The following is a 22,849-nucleotide window of genomic DNA, read 5'->3' as shown; positions in this document are numbered from 1 at the left end:
TCAACCGAAGACTCAGATACATCGCCTTGCTGCACAGCGCCTGGAACTGACTGAAATTAGACAACCTGTGAATGACCCGGAATCGAACTCCTCGCTACTGAAGACTGCGCAGGTGAACCCCACCCAACATGGCCCCGCGTTGATGCCCTCCTCCTGGCCACAACCTTGGTACGACCCCGACCCCTTGGCACGACAACCTGCGACACAGGTAGGACCGGGGACCGGGCCAGTTGTGTGTCAGGTAAGAAACCACCGGCTGACATTGGTTCTTTCTCATCTTCACTAGATGATGACACTGGAGAAGAGGCACCCGCAGGAGGAGTCGGCATCACAGATGAGGTCGACGGGGTTGAGCAGCGGTGCATCAAGCCATCCATCTCGGCCTCCACCCTTGCCAGTGCCACCGGGTCACCAGCCAAACTAGAGACCATGGATTGGAGGCGTCTCAACGACTGGCCAGGCTCAGGATAACGTAAGGCCTGGGATGAGCCTTTTATAGGCCACTTTGCAGAGAGGGTGGGACCAGGCTTCCTTGTTGTCTTCTTTGGAGCCATTCCTATTACTGGTAGAAAACAAAACAAAATTAATTAATAAGATATTATATATAGCTGAAGTAAAGTAAGGTCAACAAAATAATTAAATAAATTAAAATAACCAGCAGGTAAGTGATAACCCAACAGCCACTAAATTATTCAATGGCTTAGCAACAATTATAAGCAGCTGGAAAATACCATAAACCACCAGGTGGCAAAGCAAGCAATTCAATAACCTGCAATACACAAACAGCCACTAGAGGCCACCACCTAGGGTTGGATATGCCCTGCCCTGACAGAGCACGGCCACTAGAGGCCACCACTCAATTTCAAGCAGACCCTGCAGTTACAGGGTCTGGCCACTAGAGGACGCCACTTGACCGGGAGAAGAGGCAAAATGGCGCTCCCGCCAAAATGCCTCAAAATGGAGGGCCTCAAACCGTCCCCCCAACCAAATGCCCCCAAAGCCTAGAAAGTGGAAAAGGGGGGCTTGATTGCTGCCGGAAGCCGTAGAATGCAACCGGCTTGTTGGGGCTCTCACCCAGCTCCCCCGGCCCGCAATCGAACGCGGAGGCACCGCGGACCAGCGGGAGCCCGCAGCCGCCGCCCACGTCGAAATGGAGAGGGCGGCCATAGAGGCCCACCCCGGAGCAAGGTAAGTCGCCACGCCACCCATACGGCCTCCCCCGGCGCCACCGGAGGCCCGGGAGAGATGCAAGGGGGGCAGAAGGAGGAGGAAGGCCCCAGCCGAGCCAAACCAGGCCGCGGGGCAATCCCCAGCGCCCGCAGGCCCCCGCGCGGAGGGCAGGCGATTTCCGGCGCAGCACGGCCTTCAGGGTCCCACCAGCCCCGCGCCATGCACAGTACCTGGGGATCAGAGCCGGCTGCCCGCGATACCACGAGGCAGTCAAGTGTTGATCCCCTGGCCCGGGCCCTGTAGCTCGGCCGAGAACCGGGCCGAAAGCCACCCAGGACCAGGAGCCCCACCCACCCCTCGCCTAAGGGCAGCCCTGTGTAATTACCGGCACCAATAAAAGGGGTAGGTGACAAGCAAAGGGATAAAATAAAAGAGAGGAATAATAGTAATAAAATAATAAGGGGGAAGGAAGAGAGAGAAAAGGGGGAAACCGTGGAGAAGATTATACAATCAATCTCTCACTGAATTCACTCCGGTGCTGATCCACATTATGAAATGCTGATCCACAGCGAAAGAGAAAGGAACATGCTGTGGACCTTGTTTAAATAACCTCTGATCCCACCCCTAAATTGGCAACATCAAATTTACCCCAGTAACACCAACCACCAATCTGATCCAAGCCCTTGAATCTAACCTGCCTGGCAACCTTGGGGTGTTATGCTCGGCCCCATCCGCAACACGTGCTCTCCTTTAATGAGAACACGCTTTGTCATCATACTGCAAAGGATGTTAATCAATTCACAGTTTCAGAGGAGAATTTCTAATGAATGAACTCAACAATAGTGACCGAATGACTTTTCCTTGGTAAGCTAATGACAACAGGAAATTCACAGTGCTAAATTTTGAGATTAAGGCCACTTCCAATGCCATTTCCCTTTAAGATGTGGCAGCGCTTTTGGAACTCCTAATAACTTTAGGCATTCACAATAAGTTTGTTCTTTTAGATGCCTGTTGAAAACAGTTTGGCCTGATGAGCATTTACTGTTCTAAACCCTAATCCTGTGGAAAGCCATCTAATTAAATTTGATCCAGACCTGTTTTTAGGAGGTAATTTCATTACTGTTTGATTTTATACCAATGTTATATATTTTATGTTAGCAGCCCTGAGGCCGGCTTCGACCGGGGAGGGCGGGATATAAATAAAAGTTTATTTTTATTATTTTTATTATTTTTATTAGTATTTAAATTCTTCTTCTTCTTCTTCTTCTTCTTCTTCTTCTTCTTCTTCTTCTTCTTCGACCATCCAAACATATGATTTGTTCTGTCCTGTTCTTAAATCTGAGTGGCATATATCGCCCTACATAATGTAAATATTGAAGATGCCTTTCATGTATCAAAGTTATTGTTCAGCAATTACAGTACCATCTTAGATTAACCCAGAAAGCGCCACCTCATTGAGGAGAGTATATACTCCTGCTCGATATTAGCAAACAATGCATTTAAGGTTCAAGGAAGACACTCAGAAACTTAATTTTAGTTAACATGTTTCTTTATTGAAAGAAATATAATTCAGTAATTCAGTACAGAACAGAATAATATAAGTTAAATCAGTCCCATATAAGAAATACATTTTTATAAGTGAATAGAAAGTAAATCAAGCTACTATTAATTCCACATTTTTCAATGCCTTTCCCTACTGCTTTTCTATCCACAAAAGTTCATTTTTATTATTAAGTTTCTTGTCCTAAAGCAGGAGTCAGTAACATTTCCCCACATTTGGCTAGACTGATCATTCTCCCAGTCCTTGATGGACAACGTTTGAGAGGTGGAAGGGACAACCAACCTGTCTGTCACTGGGATTCAGAAGGCAATGAGTCTTTGAAAGGTGGATGGGACAACTAACCTGAATGTCATCTGTCATGGATGCTTTAATTGAGGTTCAATCATTTAAAGGGTTGGAACAGATGACCCTGAGGGACTCCTCCAACCATACAATGCTAAGATTTTATAATGGTGGGCAAATTGCCATAAACAAAGGATAAATGGACACATTTTAAAATCAAACATCACAAAAATAATATCAGAACAGGATAATAGAACAATATGATGGCAAATATAAAAACATACCAAAAAGCTGCACCTGAGTCCAATAAATACAACAAGGTTTCATGAGCAACAGACAGCTTTACAAAGTAAAATAGGATTTTCACATGCTCCTAGAAAGACCTGTCTCATGATGTTCCTCAAAGTCCTTCTCCTGCAGAATCTTCTTACAAGACTTTCAAATTGAGGGGCTGGGAAGGCTGGAAGCATCACTCCAGTGGGATCTTCTGGGAAGAGACAATCTGGAAACTCACCTTCAGCTCCTGATAGTTCCTATGATGTCCCATAGGATATCAGCTGAGAATAAGGTGGGTGTGGTTTGGGCAAAACAGGCCCACCAGCAAGTTGTTCCTCACTCCTGAGCTAAGGTGACAGAGCATTTTAATTTGCTTTAATTTCAAAACCCTAAATATCCCAAATTGATCCTATGAAAGAGTATCACCTCACAGGATGTATTCAAGCTAACCACTTTTATGGAAAACTCCCTTATATATAACAATACAATAGAACAGAAAGAAGAAGGAAGGTTGAATTTACATCCTTCTCCTTATCAGTTGCTCCCTGTTGTTCAGCTCTGGCTTCAGAATAATGATGTAGCATTTAGGGGCAAAGATGCAGACCAACAATCCAGCAGTGGAGGACAAGATGGAGAAGATCTCCACCACCACCATGGATTTTCCTTTGTTGCTCAGGTAGGTTGGGACAAAAGACAACCAAACACTGCAAAACAGTAACATGCTGAAGGTAATAAACTTGGCTTCATTAAAAGTGTCTGGCAATTTGCGAGCTGCAAATGCCACAATGAAGCTGGCAATGGCCAGGAGGCCCATGTAGCCCAGGACACAGTAAAACATGGTCACCGAGCCTTCGTTACATTGCACAATGGTTTCTTCCATTACCGAGTGCATGTCTTGATCTGGAAAAGGAGGAGAGGTCATCAACCACCCAGTACAAATAATCACTTGAACGAGGGAGCAGGAAAGGACAACGGAGTTGGACAGCTTTTTCCCTACCCACTTCCTCATACTGGACCCAGGCTTTGTGGCCATGAAAGCTGCAACCACGGTGATGGTTTTGGCCAACACACAGGAAACAGCCACAGAGAAGACAATGCCGAAGGTTGTTTGGCGAAGAAGGCAGTTCATTTTGCCAGGGTGTCCAATGAAGAGAAGAGATGAAAGGAAGCAGAATTGGAGGGCGATGAGGAGAGTGTAGGTGAGATCCCTGTTGTTGGCTTTGACAATTGGAGTGTCTTTGTGCTGAATAAACGCTGCAAGCACCAAAGTTGTGATCAGGGAAAAAGAAAGAGCAAGTGAGGCCAAGCTGATCCCTAAAGGTTCTTCATAAGAAAGAAAGTTGATAGTTTTAGGGATGCATCCATCTTTCTTCTTGTTTGCATACTGATCCTCTGGGCATCTGAAGCAGTCAGCCATATCTGACAAACAGAAGAAAGCCAAACTCTTTTTGCAATTCATCTGTGTTTTGTGCTGACTATGTAGCCATTATTGATCCTGTTGATCTATTTCAAACCTTCTTTATTGTCAGAGAGCTGGTTGTATATTTGAATTACCCATTACATTGCTGCTGAATCTGACAGAGGTTTTGTGGTATATATATATATATATATATATATATTTGCTTTCGTAGATTTTCACGGGTACAGGAATGCAGGTTTTGGTGTCCTCGGGTGTCTTCCCGTGTAAAAGTTGGGGTGTCTAGGCGACGTTTCGACGAGGTCTCACTCGTCATCTTCAGGCTGGTGCTTTCGGCTTCTTGTTACTGGAACAGAGCGGGATCTCAATGTTTGAGTTCCTATAAATACTGTAGAGGGGGTGTGGTGTCTAGCCTCCAATGTTCTGGGCAGAGAGGAAGTTCCCAGGCTAGTGTGCCTTTTCTTCTTTTGTTCCTTAATTACTTGAGAGATACCTTGAGTGATTTCTTGAGTGATATCCTGAGTACCACTTAGGTGGGTCATTAGGTGTGGATTAGTTGCTAAAGTCTTTGTGTCTTGACCTCTTGAACTTTGTGAAGAGTTTTCCTGAGAAGATGGCTGTATTGCACTTAGTTGTGCTTTGGCTTGGCTTCGTGTATAGGGGCGAGCTGTGGTTTTGTGGCTTGTGTCAGCCAGATCTGTGTAGGGATTGCAGGGGGGTGCAGCATCCGGAGGTGCCACCATGGATTGGCTACTGGATGGTGTCAGTAATTCATCTGTGGAGAGGGTCTGGGTTTGGGTCTGGTGTGGTTGATTGGTGTTGGCGTTCTGTGTGCCTCTGGATCTGGTGTCAGTTTTTGTGGGGAGGGCTAATTTCCAGATGTCTGGCAAGCGGGATGTGTCGTCACGCTTGTTCATGTTGTGAGGGTGTTTCTCTATCTCGATGGCTTCCATGATTATTCTCTTGTGGTGATGTTCCGTGTTAAAGAGCAATTTGGAATCTGCAAAATTAATTTCGTGTCCTGTTTCTTTCATGTGTTGGAAAAGAGAGGAAGTTTTTTCTTCTTTTTTGACGGCATTCTTGTGTTCTGCGATACGTGCATTTATTCGTCTGTTTGTTTGTCCAATGTACGTGGCTGGGCAGACTTTGCAGGGTATTTCATAGATCCCTTGGTTTTCCAACTGGATTTTATCCTTGGGGTTTCTGAGGATATTGGCTATTTTTTGGTTGGTGCAAAAGGCTGTTTTGATATTGTGTTTATGGAGGATTTTGCTAATTTTATCTGTAGTGCCCTTGATATAAGGAAGGAGGGCCATGCCATTGTTTTCTTCTGTGTCTTGGTTTTTGGGGGGTGTTTCCTTTTCCTTTCCTTTCCCAAAAGGAAACACCCCCCAAAAACCAAGACACAGAAGAAAACAATGGCATGGCCCTCCTTCCTTATATCAAGGGCACTACAGATAAAATTAGCAAAATCCTCCATAAACACAATATCAAAACAGCCTTTTGCACCAACCAAAAAATAGCCAATATCCTCAGAAACCCCAAGGATAAAATCCAGTTGGAAAACCAAGGGATCTATGAAATACCCTGCAAAGTCTGCCCAGCCACGTACATTGGACAAACAAACAGACGAATAAATGCACGTATCGCAGAACACAAGAATGCCGTCAAAAAAGAAGAAAAAACTTCCTCTCTTTTCCAACACATGAAAGAAACAGGACACGAAATTAATTTTGCAGATTCCAAATTGCTCTTTAACACGGAACATCACCACAAGAGAATAATCATGGAAGCCATCGAGATAGAGAAACACCCTCACAACATGAACAAGCGTGACGACACATCCCGCTTGCCAGACATCTGGAAATTAGCCCTCCCCACAAAAACTGACACCAGATCCAGAGGCACACAGAACGCCAACACCAATCAACCACACCAGACCCAAACCCAGACCCTCTCCACAGATGAATTACTGACACCATCCAGTAGCCAATCCATGGTGGCACCTCCGGATGCTGCACCCCCCTGCAATCCCTACACAGATCTGGCTGACACAAGCCACAAAACCACAGCTCGCCCCTATACACGAAGCCAAGCCAAAGCACAACTAAGTGCAATACAGCCATCTTCTCAGGAAAACTCTTCACAAAGTTCAAGAGGTCAAGACACAAAGACTTTAGCAACTAATCCACACCTAATGACCCACCTAAGTGGTACTCAGGATATCACTCAAGAAATCACTCAAGGTATCTCTCAAGTAATTAAGGAACAAAAGAAGAAAAGGCACACTAGCCTGGGAACTTCCTCTCTGCCCAGAACATTGGAGGCTAGACACCACACCCCCTCTACAGTATTTATAGGAACTCAAACATTGAGATCCCGCTCTGTTCCAGTAACAAGAAGCCGAAAGCACCAGCCTGAAGATGACGAGTGAGACCTCGTCGAAACGTCGCCTAGACACCCCAACTTTTACACGGGAAGACACCCGAGGACACCAAAACCTGCATATATATATATATATATATATATATATATATATATATATGGCCATGCTGCGGCACTATGATGACATAGTGAGTGGTACCTTGGTTTTTTTGATGGGCAGTTAACAGAGACACCCCCCACCGAAAAGGTATTTTGCTCCCATATTCATTTGTCTCCAGGTTAGAATGTTTTTGCCTTTCCTTCAGTAAGTGCCAGTAGCCATTGGTAGGCATTCTAAAGCCTTGGTCAAAATGATGGACAGAAAGTCACATCAATAGGGTGGATTGTAAAGAGTGAAAAGATCAGGCATGCCACTTGGACAGATGGGGCCCAGTGTTGTCTATCTCCCCCCCCCCCATATATATGCAGTTGCCTCCTGGGAACCTGAATGCCTGTCTAGCCAAATACAAAGCTCCAACCTTGTCCAACTATGAAGGATGTCAAAAGCAGCTACACCATCAAGTGCAATGCCATTCAAACAGCAAATGCTGGTTGGAATTAGTGCCATGACATTTCCTCTCCCTGAAGCATAATGAATAAAGTTCTGGCCTAATAACACCATGGATGATGTCTAGCATGCTTCATTCTGACTATTCACATCATTTGCAAATCTACAACTTCTGTACCATTTCACTACTTGATAGATTCACTCAGTGGTTTTTTTTTCCTAAACAAAGGTTTAGGGGTACTCTTCTTTTCCTACTTATATTTCAGTATTGCTCCTCACTGAGGCCAAAACTTAGATACACAAAATGTTTAGAGGAAGGCACACTGGGAAAATAAGCACTGGGTTCACTTAAATTATGTGTACAATGAAATCATTTTTGGGGGATAGGGGGATTACTTTTAGGTCCACCAGCTTGGGATTTCACCAGGCTCTTTTGTTTTTGAACGTATTGATGACGTGTTACTGGAAAGTAGCAATAAAATATTCACACCACTCCAAGCAGGAAAGTGTGGTTTTCAACAGAGACTTGCTAATCTTGTACAATGAAAACTGTCACATACCATTCTGGTTTGAAACCTTCCCTTCTGGACATGGAGTACAATCATAGCAGCAAAATTTCTGTCCTTCCTTACTTTTCTTCTGATAGCCCGCATGACAGTAGTCATTGCACACAGAAATTGGCATCACCTATCAATAAACAGGAAATCATTTCAGAAGGGATAAATATTTGAAAGAATATTTCAGCTTCTGAAGTTCAAATAAAAAAGGGGATCTCTCATCCCAGAAACATTGACATAGGACTGCTGCTTCATACATCGTCCAACCATCACCCATTTTTGTTAAGACACTGGAATGAAAGAGGCAAAAGACAAAATACAGATAACTCTAGGGTCATTTTGTTAACTAATTATCAGAAAACAGAAACTTTATAGAAACTTTATAGTGGAAATACCATATGTGGCAGATATTCAAATCTTCTGTCACTCTCCTAAACCTGTCAGTATTTGGTAAGCCTTAGAGGCCGCAAACTCAAAGTGAATGAAACAAGTTAACCTGAAACATCATCCATACTCTGCCCCACAGGCTTAAGAGGCCATTGTACAGGTAGCTTAAACAAGAATTGAGTGGAGGAGTATATCACTATGCTCATAAGTAGGAGAATGTGGGGCCTACAAGTAAACTCCAGAGTCATAGGAGCAAACTTCTAGGGGCCAAAGTTCCTTCACATACACCCTCAATAAAATAATTGAGGCGCCTACCCTCCCCAAATGTGATGGGCATTGTCATTCCAAATGTGTGCATGAGCCACATCTTGCAACTGATTAATTGGCGCAGGGCTTACCTCCCCCACCCCAATATTTTATTCAAGTTGGCACCCCCGCCTAGATTCCAGACCTGGTTAAAATCATTGTGCCATATAATCACGTCCTCATCAATGCTGAATTCTTTTCCATCATCTGCATCAGAATCAACCCATCCGATCTTCAATCGAAGGAAGGACCTGTTTGGGAACGTGACTATGTTCATGATGTCAAATCCCCCTTCCACTTCTCTTTGATCAGTAAAGGACACGGTTTCTCCAGCTGAGTTGTTAAATGAAATGTCATGAAGAATAGGATGCAGCTAATAGAAAGAGAAAATGAAGTTGAATGGGAATCGGCATAAATGAGATTTTGAATAAAATGCCATGGTTTACAGAAACATTTCTTCATGAAGCTTATTTAGGTATAATAACGTAGCTTCAGTTAACAAAGAACATGTGTGAGATATATGTGATTTTGACACAAAAGATGGAGACTTTATTATGCTTTGGAAGCCCTTTTTATTTATCTCTAATATACTTTCCCTTTATTTTCTCCTTTCCCTCTTTTCTTCTTGTGAGGTCCTATATTTGGGGCCCTTGTTAAGGTCCAGGGATTAACTATTCATAGGGGTGGTCATGGTGTGCCCTTGACAGAAGACAGGTAGGCATTGGCCCCCCTAGAGAGAGAGGTAGGGAGGAAATAGGAGGGATCTCAGGTGAGAGCTGTGAATTTCCTCTCGGAAAGCACTTTGTATTCTTCCTGTTTTGACTGTAGCTTTTGTAGCTATTATATTATTGTATGGTGAAGAACTCTAAGAAAAATATTATTTGGCGAAAAGAAGTACACAATTTAAGATGCAAACATTTTTTTTTCAGTGAATACAATTTGCAATACCATTTAAACAGAACTTCTGATTCCTAATTTGATAAAGTCCTTATTTTTTTTCTTTTAACAATAAATAAAAGAAATTAAAGACAGCCTAAATAAATACTATTACTACAGGTTGAAAGCAGCATAAGCTTGGACATTTTAACTGAACTTATTTTTCCAAAATATAACAAAAAAAAAATGTTTTTTTTTCCATAGAGCTGTTAGGGTGGTTTATATGTATTCTTTTATAAGTTGGTGTAATCATAGTTACTATGGACCAAATTTTCTCCAACCATTCAGATATTCTTAGCTATTGGAGTCTTAGCAGCAGTTTATGTGGATGAACTAAATTTCTTGATAATATTCTGGAATACTATCTAATCATAATCATAATCATCATTTATTATATATACTCCAGCCATCTGGCAAGGTCGCCCCATCCACTCTGGGAGGCTTCTAACACATATTAAAATATAATCAAACATTAATAAATTCCCAATACATGGCTGCCTTCAGATGACTTCTAAATAATAATAGTTTTATCAGATAACCAAGCAGAAATGTCTTAGGTTCCAGTGGTAGATAAAGTCATGCAGATAATGCTAATATTTTTTTCTCTTCATTCTCAGAACAATACCTGCCAAGGCTCCAGATTCTGAAGTTTTAATCTTTCACTTTTCCCCATTGCTCTCTGCTTGGATCTATGTGAGTAAATGTTATGCAAGGCATGCGCCACAGCATAGACACCATTATAGATGCTGTAGCTGTGACCAGTCATGCTCATTTCAAACAGAGACCTTGGAAGACTCTGCAACCTCTCCTCTCCAGTGCACATACCATAGACCTCCATTGGTGCATTGAAATTGGGAAGAATACAGTCAAATGCTTGCTCCCAGAAGCCTTTAATGAAACCATCTCCCTGGCTCCGGGAAGGCTTTATGCTCTGAAGAAATTCCTTGAATGCTGGAAGATTTTGTGAGTGGATTGTGAAGGAAAGGGAACCCTGGAAGAGCAGGACATTCCAAACCTTAAGAAGACCCATAGATACAAAATCAGTCCTTGCTGTAAAGATCCATACCTTTTTAAATGATGTGTTTTTCTTATTTGTAGGATCTGGCAGAAATATAATAATTCTCAGTGATATAATTGCCAAAGATTCTCCGTAAACAATAAATGTAGTGACCTTATTATCTCTGATTTGTATATACATATGTAAAGCTATATGATGCATTTCATCCACATTATCAAAGTGGACTTCTTTTGGAATTTTTTGTGTGAAGGCTGAGCAAATTCCATTTTGAGAAAGCAATGGCTCCAGGGTCTGCAAGAAATGTTCTCCACTGTTATCATTCAGAGCAAAGAGTCCGATCCATGTCCATCCAAAATGCTTAAGCAAGCGGATAATCCCCAGAAATTGTTGGGCTTCATTGGGCACCATGCGGTAAAAGGAAGGAACCTGACTTGCATCACTCTTCGCTGGGGGAAATGAACCATACGCAAACTAAAAGATAATGTACAGGTTATATGGAAAACATTCATCCTGTACCTTTTGGCTTTTTATTCAACAGATTCTAAACTTTCTAATTGCACATCTCGATTTGAGCTGTGACCAGATCAATCGCATATCCCTAGAAATAAAACAGAAAAAGCAATCTACAAGGAATATGGGATAAAGATGCAGGCTTGTATAAATCTAAATTTTAAATTAAGGATCATGACTAAGCTAGATGCATTAATTTTGATAAGTCTGTTCTGAGTAGAACTACTGACTTGAATACTTCCCAATAGGTCTGCCCTGTGTAAAACAAACATGGAAGCAACCCATAGAGGCAGGAAGAAAAAAATCTCATTCACCCCTTCATACCTCTTACCTGTGGAATCTTGTAGAGACCTAATGTGTCTGCCATATGGAAGGTGGTATCATGGCCAAGTCCCCCAATGGTGGATATGAGGGTTTTCTGGGTGTCACATTTGTAGTTGGGGACAAATGTCCTCATTTTGAAGAGGAGGTCTAGAGTCGTACGGTAGGTCATCCTTGAATCATAATAGCTGTCATAGATGTGGAAGCCAAGTGTGATATTGGGCAAGATGTTGGGATTCTCATTGACGTCTTTCACAGCAAATGCCAATGCAAGGACGTGCTGATAAAATTTTGGCACCATACTGTAAATAAAGTAAATTAGGTAGAAATATGAATATACTACAATATTGGACATATTCTGTTTCAAACTGAAATGTAAATGTTATATTTGTAATTGATACATCTAAGCTAATAAAATCGATACTGTCCAATGATCAGGACATTACTACTTTGCATGATAGTTTCACATACCTGATGTTCTGCTATTGCATGACATTTCTATCTCAGTTGATCAAGAAAAACAAAAATGTGAATCTATTTCTCCTTAAATAGCTCACCACTTCATTTAACTGAAAGCTGCAGTTTTATACACCCTTATGCAAATGTCCCTATGAATTCAGATAGCCTTTTTTCTCAGTACAGTGGTAGCTCAGGTTAAGTACTTCATTCAGTCCTGAGGCCCGTACTTAACCTGAAACTGTTCTTAACCTGAAGCACCACTTTAGCTCATGGGGCCTCCTGCTGCCACCGCGCCGCCGGAGCACGATTTCTGTTCTTATCCTGAAGCAAAGTTGTTAACCTGAGGTACTGTTTCTGGGTTAGTGGAGTCTGTAACCTGAAGCGTATGTGACTCTAAGCGTATGTAACCCGAGGTACCACTGTATACATTTGTGGTAGAGTCAGGAAAGTTTCTTCCAAATTAGAACTACAGGTTTCAGGTGTGCAGGCTACTGTAGCTAAGGACAGTCATTGATATTGCAGAAAGGGGAGTCAGATGTCACTGGTTTTACCTTCACACTGAAAGACATAGCTGATGGTAAAATTTGTCTCCTATTTCTTTAGGTTTTCTAGCCCAATGTCAGCCTCTCTTTCTGGGATAATGCCCCATTCTGACAATATCAGGTTTCTCTGTGCTATCTAACGTGAACTGTAGCAGTCCCTGCCTACCTCAACAAATTTCAACCAATTTCCATATCCCTCCATAACTTTCTGAACTTAGGTTTAGCTTTTCTAGCCCAATGTCAGCCTCTCTTTCTGGGATAATGCCCCATTCTGACAATATCAGATTTCTCTGTGCTATTTAACGTGAACTGTAGCAGTCCCTGCCTACCTCAACAAATTTCAACCAATTTCCATATCCCTCCATAACTTTCTGAACTTACATTTTGGCCCAGGGAGTTTCACCATGATGTAACTCCTCCCATGGAGTCCCCCCCCCCCCCCCCAGATCAGGAGCCACAAAATAAATGCAATAATGGAAAGACAAATACCCTCATGAATGTCAGCGGCAATACAACTAACCTAAGAAATTCAAGTCTGTAAAGGACCTTGAATATGAGGTAGTAAATTAAAATACTCCTTCAAAAGACAAGGAAGCTTTGGGAGATCGAAGAACGGTGTATAATTTTATCCTTTGAATATATCTGTAATAAATATATATATATATAAAATAAAAAGTATCCAGTAGCACCTTGGAGACCAAATAAGTTTGTTCTTGGTATAAGCTTTTGTGCTCATGCACACTTTTTCAGATACTAGCATGCACATGAAAGCTTATACCAAGAACAAACTGCATCAGACCAACACGGCTACCTACCTATAGCTGTAATGTAACCTTAACTATTTATTACATTTTTACCCTTCTCTTCCCCATTGTAAATACACCATTTGATTCAAATTAACTGTAACAATGGCTAGATTCTTTTTTAAAAAAAATACAGAAAGGTTTTTTTATTCAAATATTCAGGCAAATTATGGCTCCCACTGCAGCTTGAAAATGTCAGTGATAAAAAAGGATTCCTTTAGGATTCCTGTCTGAAGGGCATGAAATAAAGGAAAGGGCAATCCAGAGGGGGAATGGAAGATTCTTACTATGAAACATCAAAAACGTCCTGTGATGGGTGATCCTTATACAATATTTCATAGAAATTGTAAAAGCTCTGAGAAAGAACTCCACCAATGATGAATTCACCTGGCTCGTACCACTCATGTTGAACAGGAAAAGGATTATTCCTGGGGCAGTGGATAGAATTAGAGGTAATAGAAACAGGAGTTATCAGAAACAGCAACACCAATAGCAACATCCTGACAACCTAGCTTAAGATATACATTTAATCAATGGGTTGCAAATATATTCCTTGAGAAATAACAGAAATTATGTTGTCCTAAATTGAACTCATAGAGCCCTGTCTGTTTCTCACCTCTACACTAGCTCTCCATAACATATGACCTTATTTTTTAAACACTTTTAGACTTGCTTGTTGATTTTTTTCTTCCCTTCAGGAAGCCACCTGGGGATTTGACCTGGTAAAGAAATTGCAGTGATTTGAGTAATTGTGGAATAGGAACATTATTTACTTATTAAGAGTTTAGAGTCTGAGTCAGACTTTTACTTTTTTTACTCCCAATCCTGCTGCTTAAATAATAATAATAATAAAATGGCAGAAGGGTTTTTCCTTGAGGTGCTAAGAACAACAAGAAACTCTGACTGAAGACACTGTCCTCAGGATATAAAGTAGCAGTTCTTAATTTTGAGATTAAGACCATTTCTCAGCATCAGTTATCTTCAAGGAAATAGGAATTCTCTTCTGGATAACCTTCCATAGAGTTTAAGCCTTTGGTGAGTGGGACCAGAAACAAAAGAGCACAGAACACGTAGTCTAAATTTTAAGAGGGTTTCATCTCTAATTTATACTGTCCGACACAGTTGCTCTGTTCCCTATTCAGAGCATCAAGAAACATTATCAGAATTCAATGTCATATTCTGGGTAAGCAAAAACACTGAAAATATGAAGCAGAGCATGGGAGGCATATCTAGTAGTTGTTGGGGTTATTATTGAGGATAATGATTATTATTATTAATAATAATAACACATCATAGATGTCTAACCCTCAAGTGATATTGGGTAAGATCATGGGGTTCTCATTGCCAAGGCAAGTCTGTGCTGGTAGAATCTTGTCACCATACTGCAAAGGACGTTAATCAATTTACAGTTTCAGAGGAGAATTTTCTAATTAATGAAATCAACAAACCACAGTGACCTAATGACTTTTCCTTGGTAAGCTAATGACAACAGGAAATTCAGAGTGATTTCACTGGGTAAACAGGAGTGCTAAATTTTGAGATTAAGGCTACTTCCAATGCCATTTCCCTTTAAGATGTGGCAACACTTTCGGAACTCCTAATAACTTTAGGCATTCACAATAAGTTTGTGCTTTTAGATACCTGTTGAAAACAGTTGGACCTGATGAGCATTTACTGATCCCAACCCTAATCCTGTGGAAAGCCATCTAATTAGATTTTAATTTGATCCTGACTGTGATGGGATAATGAGCTGCTTGTGCGTAAAAGCTTGATCCCTCTGGGGTTTGGCTGGTCACCCAAACCTAGGCACTAACGGAGCCCCCAAAGCATGACTCCGTCAGTCGCTGGTAGAATCCGACAGTGGGCGTCTACGGAACTTACTCCAACATAAAAGTTGTTTGACGGACATGCGCCTCCTGGACTCTCTGCGTGACAGCTTCCGGCAAGGGGTGGGGGTTGCTAAAGGGGGTCTTGTTACCTCCTCACTGTTCTCACTAGAAGTATCCCAGAGCCTCTCCCCCGATTCCCTTTCCGCTGGAACTCCTGCTCTCCCCCTACTGGTTCCTTCTTCTGCTGTAGAGTCTCTCCTATTCTCCTGGAGCCTCTCCACCACCTGTCCCTCCGATGGCAGTTCCCTGACATCCACCTCCCCCCCAGGGCCCCCTTCACCCCCCGCCTCCTCTCCCACTGGCGGTGAGGGCGGAAAGCCCCGGAAGGAACTCTCCTTGTCGTCCGAGGATTCAAACACTTCTAACCACGGCGTACCGTCTCTCTCCTCGTCTTCCTCTTCTTCATCGGAGTCGGCTTCCTCACCCACCCCTGACTCTGGGAACCCTTCAAACTCCCCTTCCTCATTGGTGGTCCCAAAGTGTTCCCTTCTAAATCGTGCCACGGGTTGCGGTTTTTTTGGGAAACGCTGATGAAATGTTTCTATTAAAACCTCGTCCTTGACTAACCCTGCTGGTACCCAAGTGTTTTCTGACTCAACTTCCCCCTCCCATTCTACCAGATATTCCACCTGATTCCCCTTCCACCTGGAATCAATGATTCCTGCCACGTTCATGTCGCGTTCTCTCTCTTCTATCACGGGCGTTTGGGTGACCTCTCTCTCACGCTCCCCCCACTCACGTCCCTCTCGGTACGGCGACAGTAATGACCTGTGAAATACTGGGTGCAATTTCATGTGACTGGGCAGTCTGAGTTTGAATGTTACTGGGTTGACCTGCTGTATGACCTCAAAGGGTCCCAATCTTTTGGGTCTCAATTTCTTACTCCCTCCCTTGAACGGTAGTCCTTGGGTGGATAGCCACACCCGGTTTCCCACCCTTATAGTTTCACCTTCCCTCCTATTTCTGTCTGCTTGTTTCTTATATTCCTCCTTGGCTTTCTCTAAGTTAAGTTGAAGCTGACGGTGGATCGCTTCCATCTCTTCAAAAAAGTGTTCCGCCGCTGGCACGCTCCACCTCTCCCCTCCTTCTCCTGGAAATGCCTGGGGATGACACCCATAATTTGCCAGAAAAGGACTCATCCCTGTGGACACGTTCTCCGCGTTGTTGTAGGCAAATTCTGCCAGAGGTAACTTATCTACCCAATCATTTTCTCTGTCTTTTACATAACACCTCAGGTATTGTTGTAAAATCCCGTTTGCCCTTTCCGCTTGCCCATTTGTTTCTGGGTGCCGGGCAGTTGAGAAATTGAGTTCCACGTGCAGTAAGCTCATAAGTTTCCTCCAGAACCTGGAAGTAAACTGTTTCCCTCTGTCGCTGACCACCCTCAAGGGGGCGCCATGCAACCTGAAAATATGCTCTACAAATAACTTGGCGGTTTCCTCCGCGGTGACCGCATGGGAACAGGCTATAAAATGACACATCTTAGTTAATAGATCTACCACCACCATGACAGCTGTTTTGCCCTTGGATTTTGGCAGGTCCGTCATAAAATCTATGGATACTGCCTCCCATGGCCTTTCTGGTGTGGGTAAGTGTTGTAATAGCCCCGCTGGCGCCACCCTCTCCCCTTTCGCTCGCTGGCACCTGTCGCAACCCCTGACATATTCCCGTACGTCCTCCCTCACCTTGGGCCACCAAAACTCTCTGGTAACCAACCACATGGTTTTGTGCTGTCCAAAATGCCCCGCTGTGGGGCTGTCATGCAACTGCTTGAGTACTCTGCCCCTCAGTTCCCCATCTGGTATGTACAGTGCCCCTTTGTAATACAACGCCCCGTTCTTTTCTTCAAACCCCCCTGTGTTCTCCTCTGTCCTCCTGAGTTCTCTGAATTTCTCTTGGGCGTATTCATCGTTCTCAGTACCCTCTATCAGTTCCCTCTGCCCCACCAATGCCGCCCCACACACCCAGCGGTCTTCAGGGATTACATGCCTTGCCTCAGGCACTCCCTCCCCCTCTAAGTACTCAGGTTTCCTGGAGAGAGCGTCCGCCCTCACATTCTCGGAGCCTGGCACGTAACGAATCTCAAAGTGGAATTTGGAGAACTCCAGGGCCCATCTCACTTGTCTCTGGTTCAGCACTCGTGCTGTTCTCCAGTATTCCAGATTTTTGTGGTCAGTTCGGACTTGAACCTTGTGCTGCGCCCCAATCAGCAAGTGGCGCCATCTCCGGAATGCTTCATGAATGGCGAGCAGTTCTCGGTCGTATACTGTGTAGTTCCTCTCGGATTTGTTCAACTTCCGCGAGAAGAACGCACACGGTCTCCATTCGGACGTATCTTTTCCCGGCTGGAGAAGCACGGCCCCCACCGCTCGGTCTGACGCGTCAGTCTCCACCCTCATTGGTTGTTGTAGATCTACGTGCAAAAGTTGCTCTTCCGACGCAAACGCCTGCTTTAAGTGTTCGAACGCCCGCTGCGCTTCTTCCGTCCAAACAATTTTTTTCTTGCTGCTAAGACAATCCGTGATGGGCGCTGTTAAATGGGCAAAGTTTTTGATGAACTTCCTATAGAAGTTTCCGAAGCCCAGGAATCTTTGCACGTCCTTCTTGGTCTTTGGTGTTTTCCATTCCAGTACCGCTTGAACCTTGCTGGGATCCATGGCCAATCCCTTGTCAGACAACCGGTACCCCAGGAATTCCACCTCCCTGGTATGAAACTGACACTTCTCCAGTTTCACCCACAGCCGATTTTCTCGCAGTTTGCTCAGTACTTCTCTTACATCTCGCACATGCTGCTCCTCATTCTCTGAGTATACCAGGACGTCATCTAAGAACGCTACGCAGTTCTTGTAGAGCAATGGCCCCAGGACGTGATTCATGAACGATTGAAAACAGGCCGAGCCCGCCTGTAGACCGAAGGGCATAACGAGGTACTCAAAGGCCCCCAAGGGGGTGAACATAGTGGTTTTCCACTCATCCCCCTTTCTCACACGTATCAAGTTATATGCCCCTCTAAGGTCCAGCTTGGTAAAAAATTTCCCTTTTCTCACACGTGTCAGAATGTCATCAATTCTAGGCATAGGGAACGTCACTGGTTCTGACACTGCATTTAGGCCCCTGAAATCACACACAAGCCTGGGTTTACCCGTGTGTTTTTTGTCCACAAAGAACACTGGGCTGCCCCCCACCGCTCGTGACTCTCTGATGAAACCTCGCTTGAGGTTCTTGTCAATGAACTCCCTTAACTCCTGCATCTCACTGTCTGACATTGCATACAGCTTGCCCACTGGCAATTGTGCTCCTGGGAGTAAGTTAATTTGACAGCCAAAGGGTCTGTGCGGGGGCAGTTTATCTGCTTCCTTTTCGCTAAAGACGTCAATCAAGTCAGCGTATTGTGGTGGCACCTTCCCCTTGTCCATCACTTCCATCCCTGCTAGAGTGGCCCTGGCCCCTGCCTGAGCCTCTCCCTCCTTGCAGTGTTCTAGGCAATGTGCTGATCCAAAGGAAACCACTCTCTGATGCCAGCCTACTAGCGGATCGTGTAGTGCCAGCCAGCTCATTCCCAAAATAATAGGAGCTCCTCCCAAGGTGGCTACGTTAAACGCTATCAGTTCTGTGTGTCTTGCCACCCTCATTATCATTGGTACAGTCTGTTGGCTCACTTCTCCTCCCAACAGTTCCCTCCCATCAATCGTGGTAACCTGCAAAGGCTTACTTAATGGGATAGTCTGTATCTGGTGTTCAGCTGCAAACTCCTTACTCATGAAATTACAGGAACTACCTGAATCCAATAGCGCTTTTATCTTTAGTGGGTGTCCGTTTGCCAGTTCCAGCAACACCTCTATCACAAGCGCTGGTCTTGGGGGTTCCGGCGTGGGCACATTCACTACTCCCTGGCCTGGCTGCTGTGCCCTGATGTTGGCAACCAGGCGTTGGCTTTTACTTGCTCCTTGATTTCTTCTTCCTCCTTTCCCCCAACAGTTCCCGCCATCCCTTGCTATTCCTTCCTTTGCGGACAGACTCTGGCAAAGTGACCTGGCTGTTGGCAGAGATAACATCTCTTGGCGCTCTTTCCCTCCTTCTTCCGCCCCTCACTGGTGTTTGAAACTGTGCGTGCGCGCGCGCGCTGTTCCAAGTTCCATCGGCTCTGCTGGCGGGAAAGGCTGCTCCGGAATCTCCGGAATGCGGAAGTCCTTCCAACGTTCCCCCTTTCCTTCCCGCTTTTCCAAAGCTCTGGCTTCCTGGCGCGCTCCTATGGACAGCGCAGATTTAGTCAGATGGTCCATAGACTCCGCCCTAGGCGCCCGGGAAAGTTCATCTTTCACTGACGGAGAGAGCCCTTCTTCAAACAGCATTTGAATAGGTTCACTCGCAAGGTCCCACCCCAGTCTATGAATCAGCATGGTGAACTCAGTCCAGTACTCACGTACAGATCGGCTCCCCTGTTTACACGCCATTAACTGCCTGCGCACCACCCCTTGCTCAATCTCGCTGGAAAACATCAAGTCCATGGCGCGAAAAAATTTCATTGTGTCCTTTAAGATTTCATTATTGGCTGCCATCAGGGGCCTAATCCAGTCCCTCGCCCCACCCTCTAGATGGCCAATCACGTACGCCACTCTAGAGTTCTCATCGGGGAAGTCATCAAACAGTAGATTGAGAGCATATTGCATCTCTGTCCTAAAGGCTTGATAGTTCCTGGGATCCCCCCCAAATTTCTGCACCAATCCAGGCACCTTTCTGGCAAGTGGGGTGGTTTTTCCCTTATCCGCATCTTGAGCCCTCCTCTCCTCGAGCCTTGCCGTTTGCAGCGCGAGCTGGACCTCCAACGCCCTGTACCTTTCTTCCAGGCTTGGACCTGCTCCAGCTCCAGCTCCTCCAGTTCCGGCTGGTTCGCTCATGATGCCCTCTGCTTGCACAAGCTGCTTTCAAAGACTGTCGGATTGCTGTGATGGGATAATGAGCTGCTTGTGCGTAAAAGCTTGATCCCTCTGGGGTTTGGCTGGTCACCCAAACCTAGGCACTAACGGAGCCCCCAAAGCATGACTCCGTCAGTCGCTGGTAGAATCCGACAGTGGGCGTCTACGGAACTTACTCCAACATAAAAGTTGTTTGACGGACATGCGCCTCCTGGACTCTCTGCGTGGCAGCTTCCAGCGAGGGGTGGGGGTTGCTAAAGGGGGTCTTGTTACCTCCTCACTGTTCTCACTAGAAGTATCCCAGAGCCTCTCCCCCGATTCCCTTTCCGCTGGAACTCCTGCTCTCCCCCTACTGGTTCCTTCTTCTGCTGTAGAGTCTCTCCTATTCTCCTGGAGCCTCTCCACCACCTGTCCCTCCGATGGCAGTTCCCTGACACTGACCTGTTTTTAGGAGGTGACTTAATTACTGTTTGATTTTATACCTGTGTTATATATTTTATGTTAGCTGCCCTGAGCCCGGCTTCAGCTGGGGAGGATAGGATATAAATAAAAGTTGATTATTATTATTATTATTATTATTATTATTATTATTATTGAAACATCCAAACATATGATTTGTTCTGTCCTGTTCTTAAATCTGAGTGGCATATATTGCCCTACATAATGTAAATATTGAGGATGCCTTTGATGTATCAAAGTTTTAGTTCAGCAATTACAGTACCATCTTAGATTCTCCCAGAAAGCGCCACCACGTTGAGGAGAGTATTTATTCCCACTCGATATTAGCAAGCAAAGCATTTAAGGTTCAAGGAAGACACTCAGATACTTAATTTCAGTTAACATGTTTCTTTACTGAAAGACATATAATGCAGTATTACAGAACAAAGTAATATAAGGTAAATCAGTCCCATATAAGAAATACATTTTTATAAGTGAATTGAAAGTAAATCAAGCAACCATTCATTCCACACTTTTCAATGCCTTTCCCTACTGCTTTTCTATCCACAAAAGTTCGTTTTTATTATTAAGTTTCTTGTCCTAAAGCAGGAGTCAGTAACATTTCCCCACATTTGGCCAGATTGATCATTCTCCCAGTCCTCGATGGACAAAGTTTGATAGGTGGAAGGGACAACCAACCTGTCTGCCACTGGGATTCAGAAGGCGATGAGTCTTTTAAATGGACAGTTACAAAGTGGCTTGATCAGTGAGGTGGAAGCAGTTTCTCTAGCAAAAACCAAGTTCCCCTCCCCTGCACCCATTTTATTATCACTTTCAATGGAAACTATCTCTCCCTCCTGGAGCACCATGGGCTCCCATTACCCATCATCATTATCAACATCATCATCATTATCATCATTGAGAGGGTAGAGCTGCAACCAATGGATGCAAGTTATTAGAAAAGAGATTCCAGCTAAACATCAGGATCAACTTTCTAATTATAAGTACTGTTCAACAGTGGAATAGACTTCCCCAGAAGGTGGTGTACTCTCCCTCATTGAAGGTTTTTAAGCAGAGGTCGAATAGTCATCTGTCATGGATGCATTGGCTCCCAGTACGTTTCCGAGCACAATTGAAAGTGTTGGTGCTGACCTTTAAAGCCCTAAATGGCTTCGGTCCTGTATATCTGAAGGAGCGTCTCCACCCCCATCATTCAGCCTGGACACTGAGATCCAGTGCCGAGGGCCTTCTGGCGGTTCCCTCATTGTGAGAAGTGAGGCTACAGGGAACCAGAGAGAGGGCCTTTTCGGTAGTGGCGCCCACCCTGTGGAACACCCTCCCATCAGCTGTCAAAGAGATAAATAACTACCTGACATTCAGAAGACATCTTAAGACAGCCCTGTTCAGGGAAGTTTTTACATGTAACGCTGTACTGTTTTTAACACTTGATTGGGAGCTGCCCAGAGTGGCTGGGGAAACTCAGCCAGATGGGCGGGCTATAAATAATAAATTATTATTATTATTATTATTATTATTATTATTATTATTATTATTATTATTAATTGAGGTTCAATCATTTAAAGGGCTGGAACAGATGACCCTGAGGGACTCCTCCAACCATACAGTGCTATGATTTTATAATGGTGGGCAAAATGCCATAAACAAAGGATAAATGGACACCTTTTAAAATCAAACATCACAAATATAGTATCAGAACAGGATAATAGAACAATATGATGGCAAATATAAACACATACTAAAAAGCTGCATCTGAGTCCAATAAATACAACAAGGTTTCATGAGCAACAGACAACTTAACAAGGTATGATAGGAGTTTCACATGCTACTAGAAAGATCTCTCTCATGATGTTCCTCAAAGTCCTTCTACTGCAGAATCTTCTTATAAGACTTTTAAATTGAGAGGCTGGGAAGGCTGGAAGCATCCCTCCCAGGGGATCTTCTGGGAAGAGACAATCTGGGAACTCACTTTCAGCTCCTGATAGTTCCTATGATGTCCCATAGGATATCAGCTGAGAATAAGGTGGGTGTGGTTTGGGCAAAACAGGGCCCACCAGCAAGTTGTTCCTCACTCCTGAGCTAAGGTGACAGAGCATTTTAATCTGCTTGAA

At 44.0% G+C, this 22,849-nt stretch overlaps 1 protein-coding gene, 1 long non-coding RNA gene and 1 gene segment (V, D, J or C); 1 reads left to right on the top strand and 2 right to left on the bottom strand.

The window, feature by feature from the left end:
• LOC310828875 (Ig mu chain C region secreted form-like) overlaps positions 1 to 22,849 on the top strand; it is a 1,309,992-nt gene that overhangs the window by 422,598 nt on the left and 864,545 nt on the right.
• LOC310830727 (vomeronasal type-2 receptor 26-like) overlaps positions 57 to 22,849 on the bottom strand; it is a gene marked incomplete at its 3' end in the record, with an annotated part of 33,147 nt that continues 10,354 nt past the window's right edge. The window contains exons 5-7 of the mRNA XM_083710555.1: positions 8,199 to 8,325; positions 4,013 to 4,708; positions 57 to 562 (exon numbers count right to left, since the gene is read on the bottom strand). Of these exons, the coding sequence (XP_083566681.1) occupies positions 57 to 562; positions 4,013 to 4,708; positions 8,199 to 8,325 (1,329 nt within the window). The remainder of the gene's footprint in view (positions 563 to 4,012; positions 4,709 to 8,198; positions 8,326 to 22,849) is intronic.
• LOC310829129 lies at positions 10,524 to 13,918 on the bottom strand. The gene is made up of 3 exons (XR_014557174.1): positions 13,765 to 13,918; positions 11,684 to 11,975; positions 10,524 to 10,815 (listed from the first exon to the last, which is right to left on the bottom strand). It is a non-coding gene; the product is annotated as an uncharacterized lncRNA (long non-coding RNA).

Source organism: Podarcis gaigeae, assembly GCF_964106915.1.
Source record: "Podarcis gaigeae genome assembly, chromosome: 13".
NCBI lineage: Eukaryota > Metazoa > Chordata > Lepidosauria > Squamata > Lacertidae > Podarcis > Podarcis gaigeae.
The sequence above is the reverse complement of the archived record's forward strand: the minus strand, read 5'-3'. Positions and strand labels throughout refer to the sequence as shown.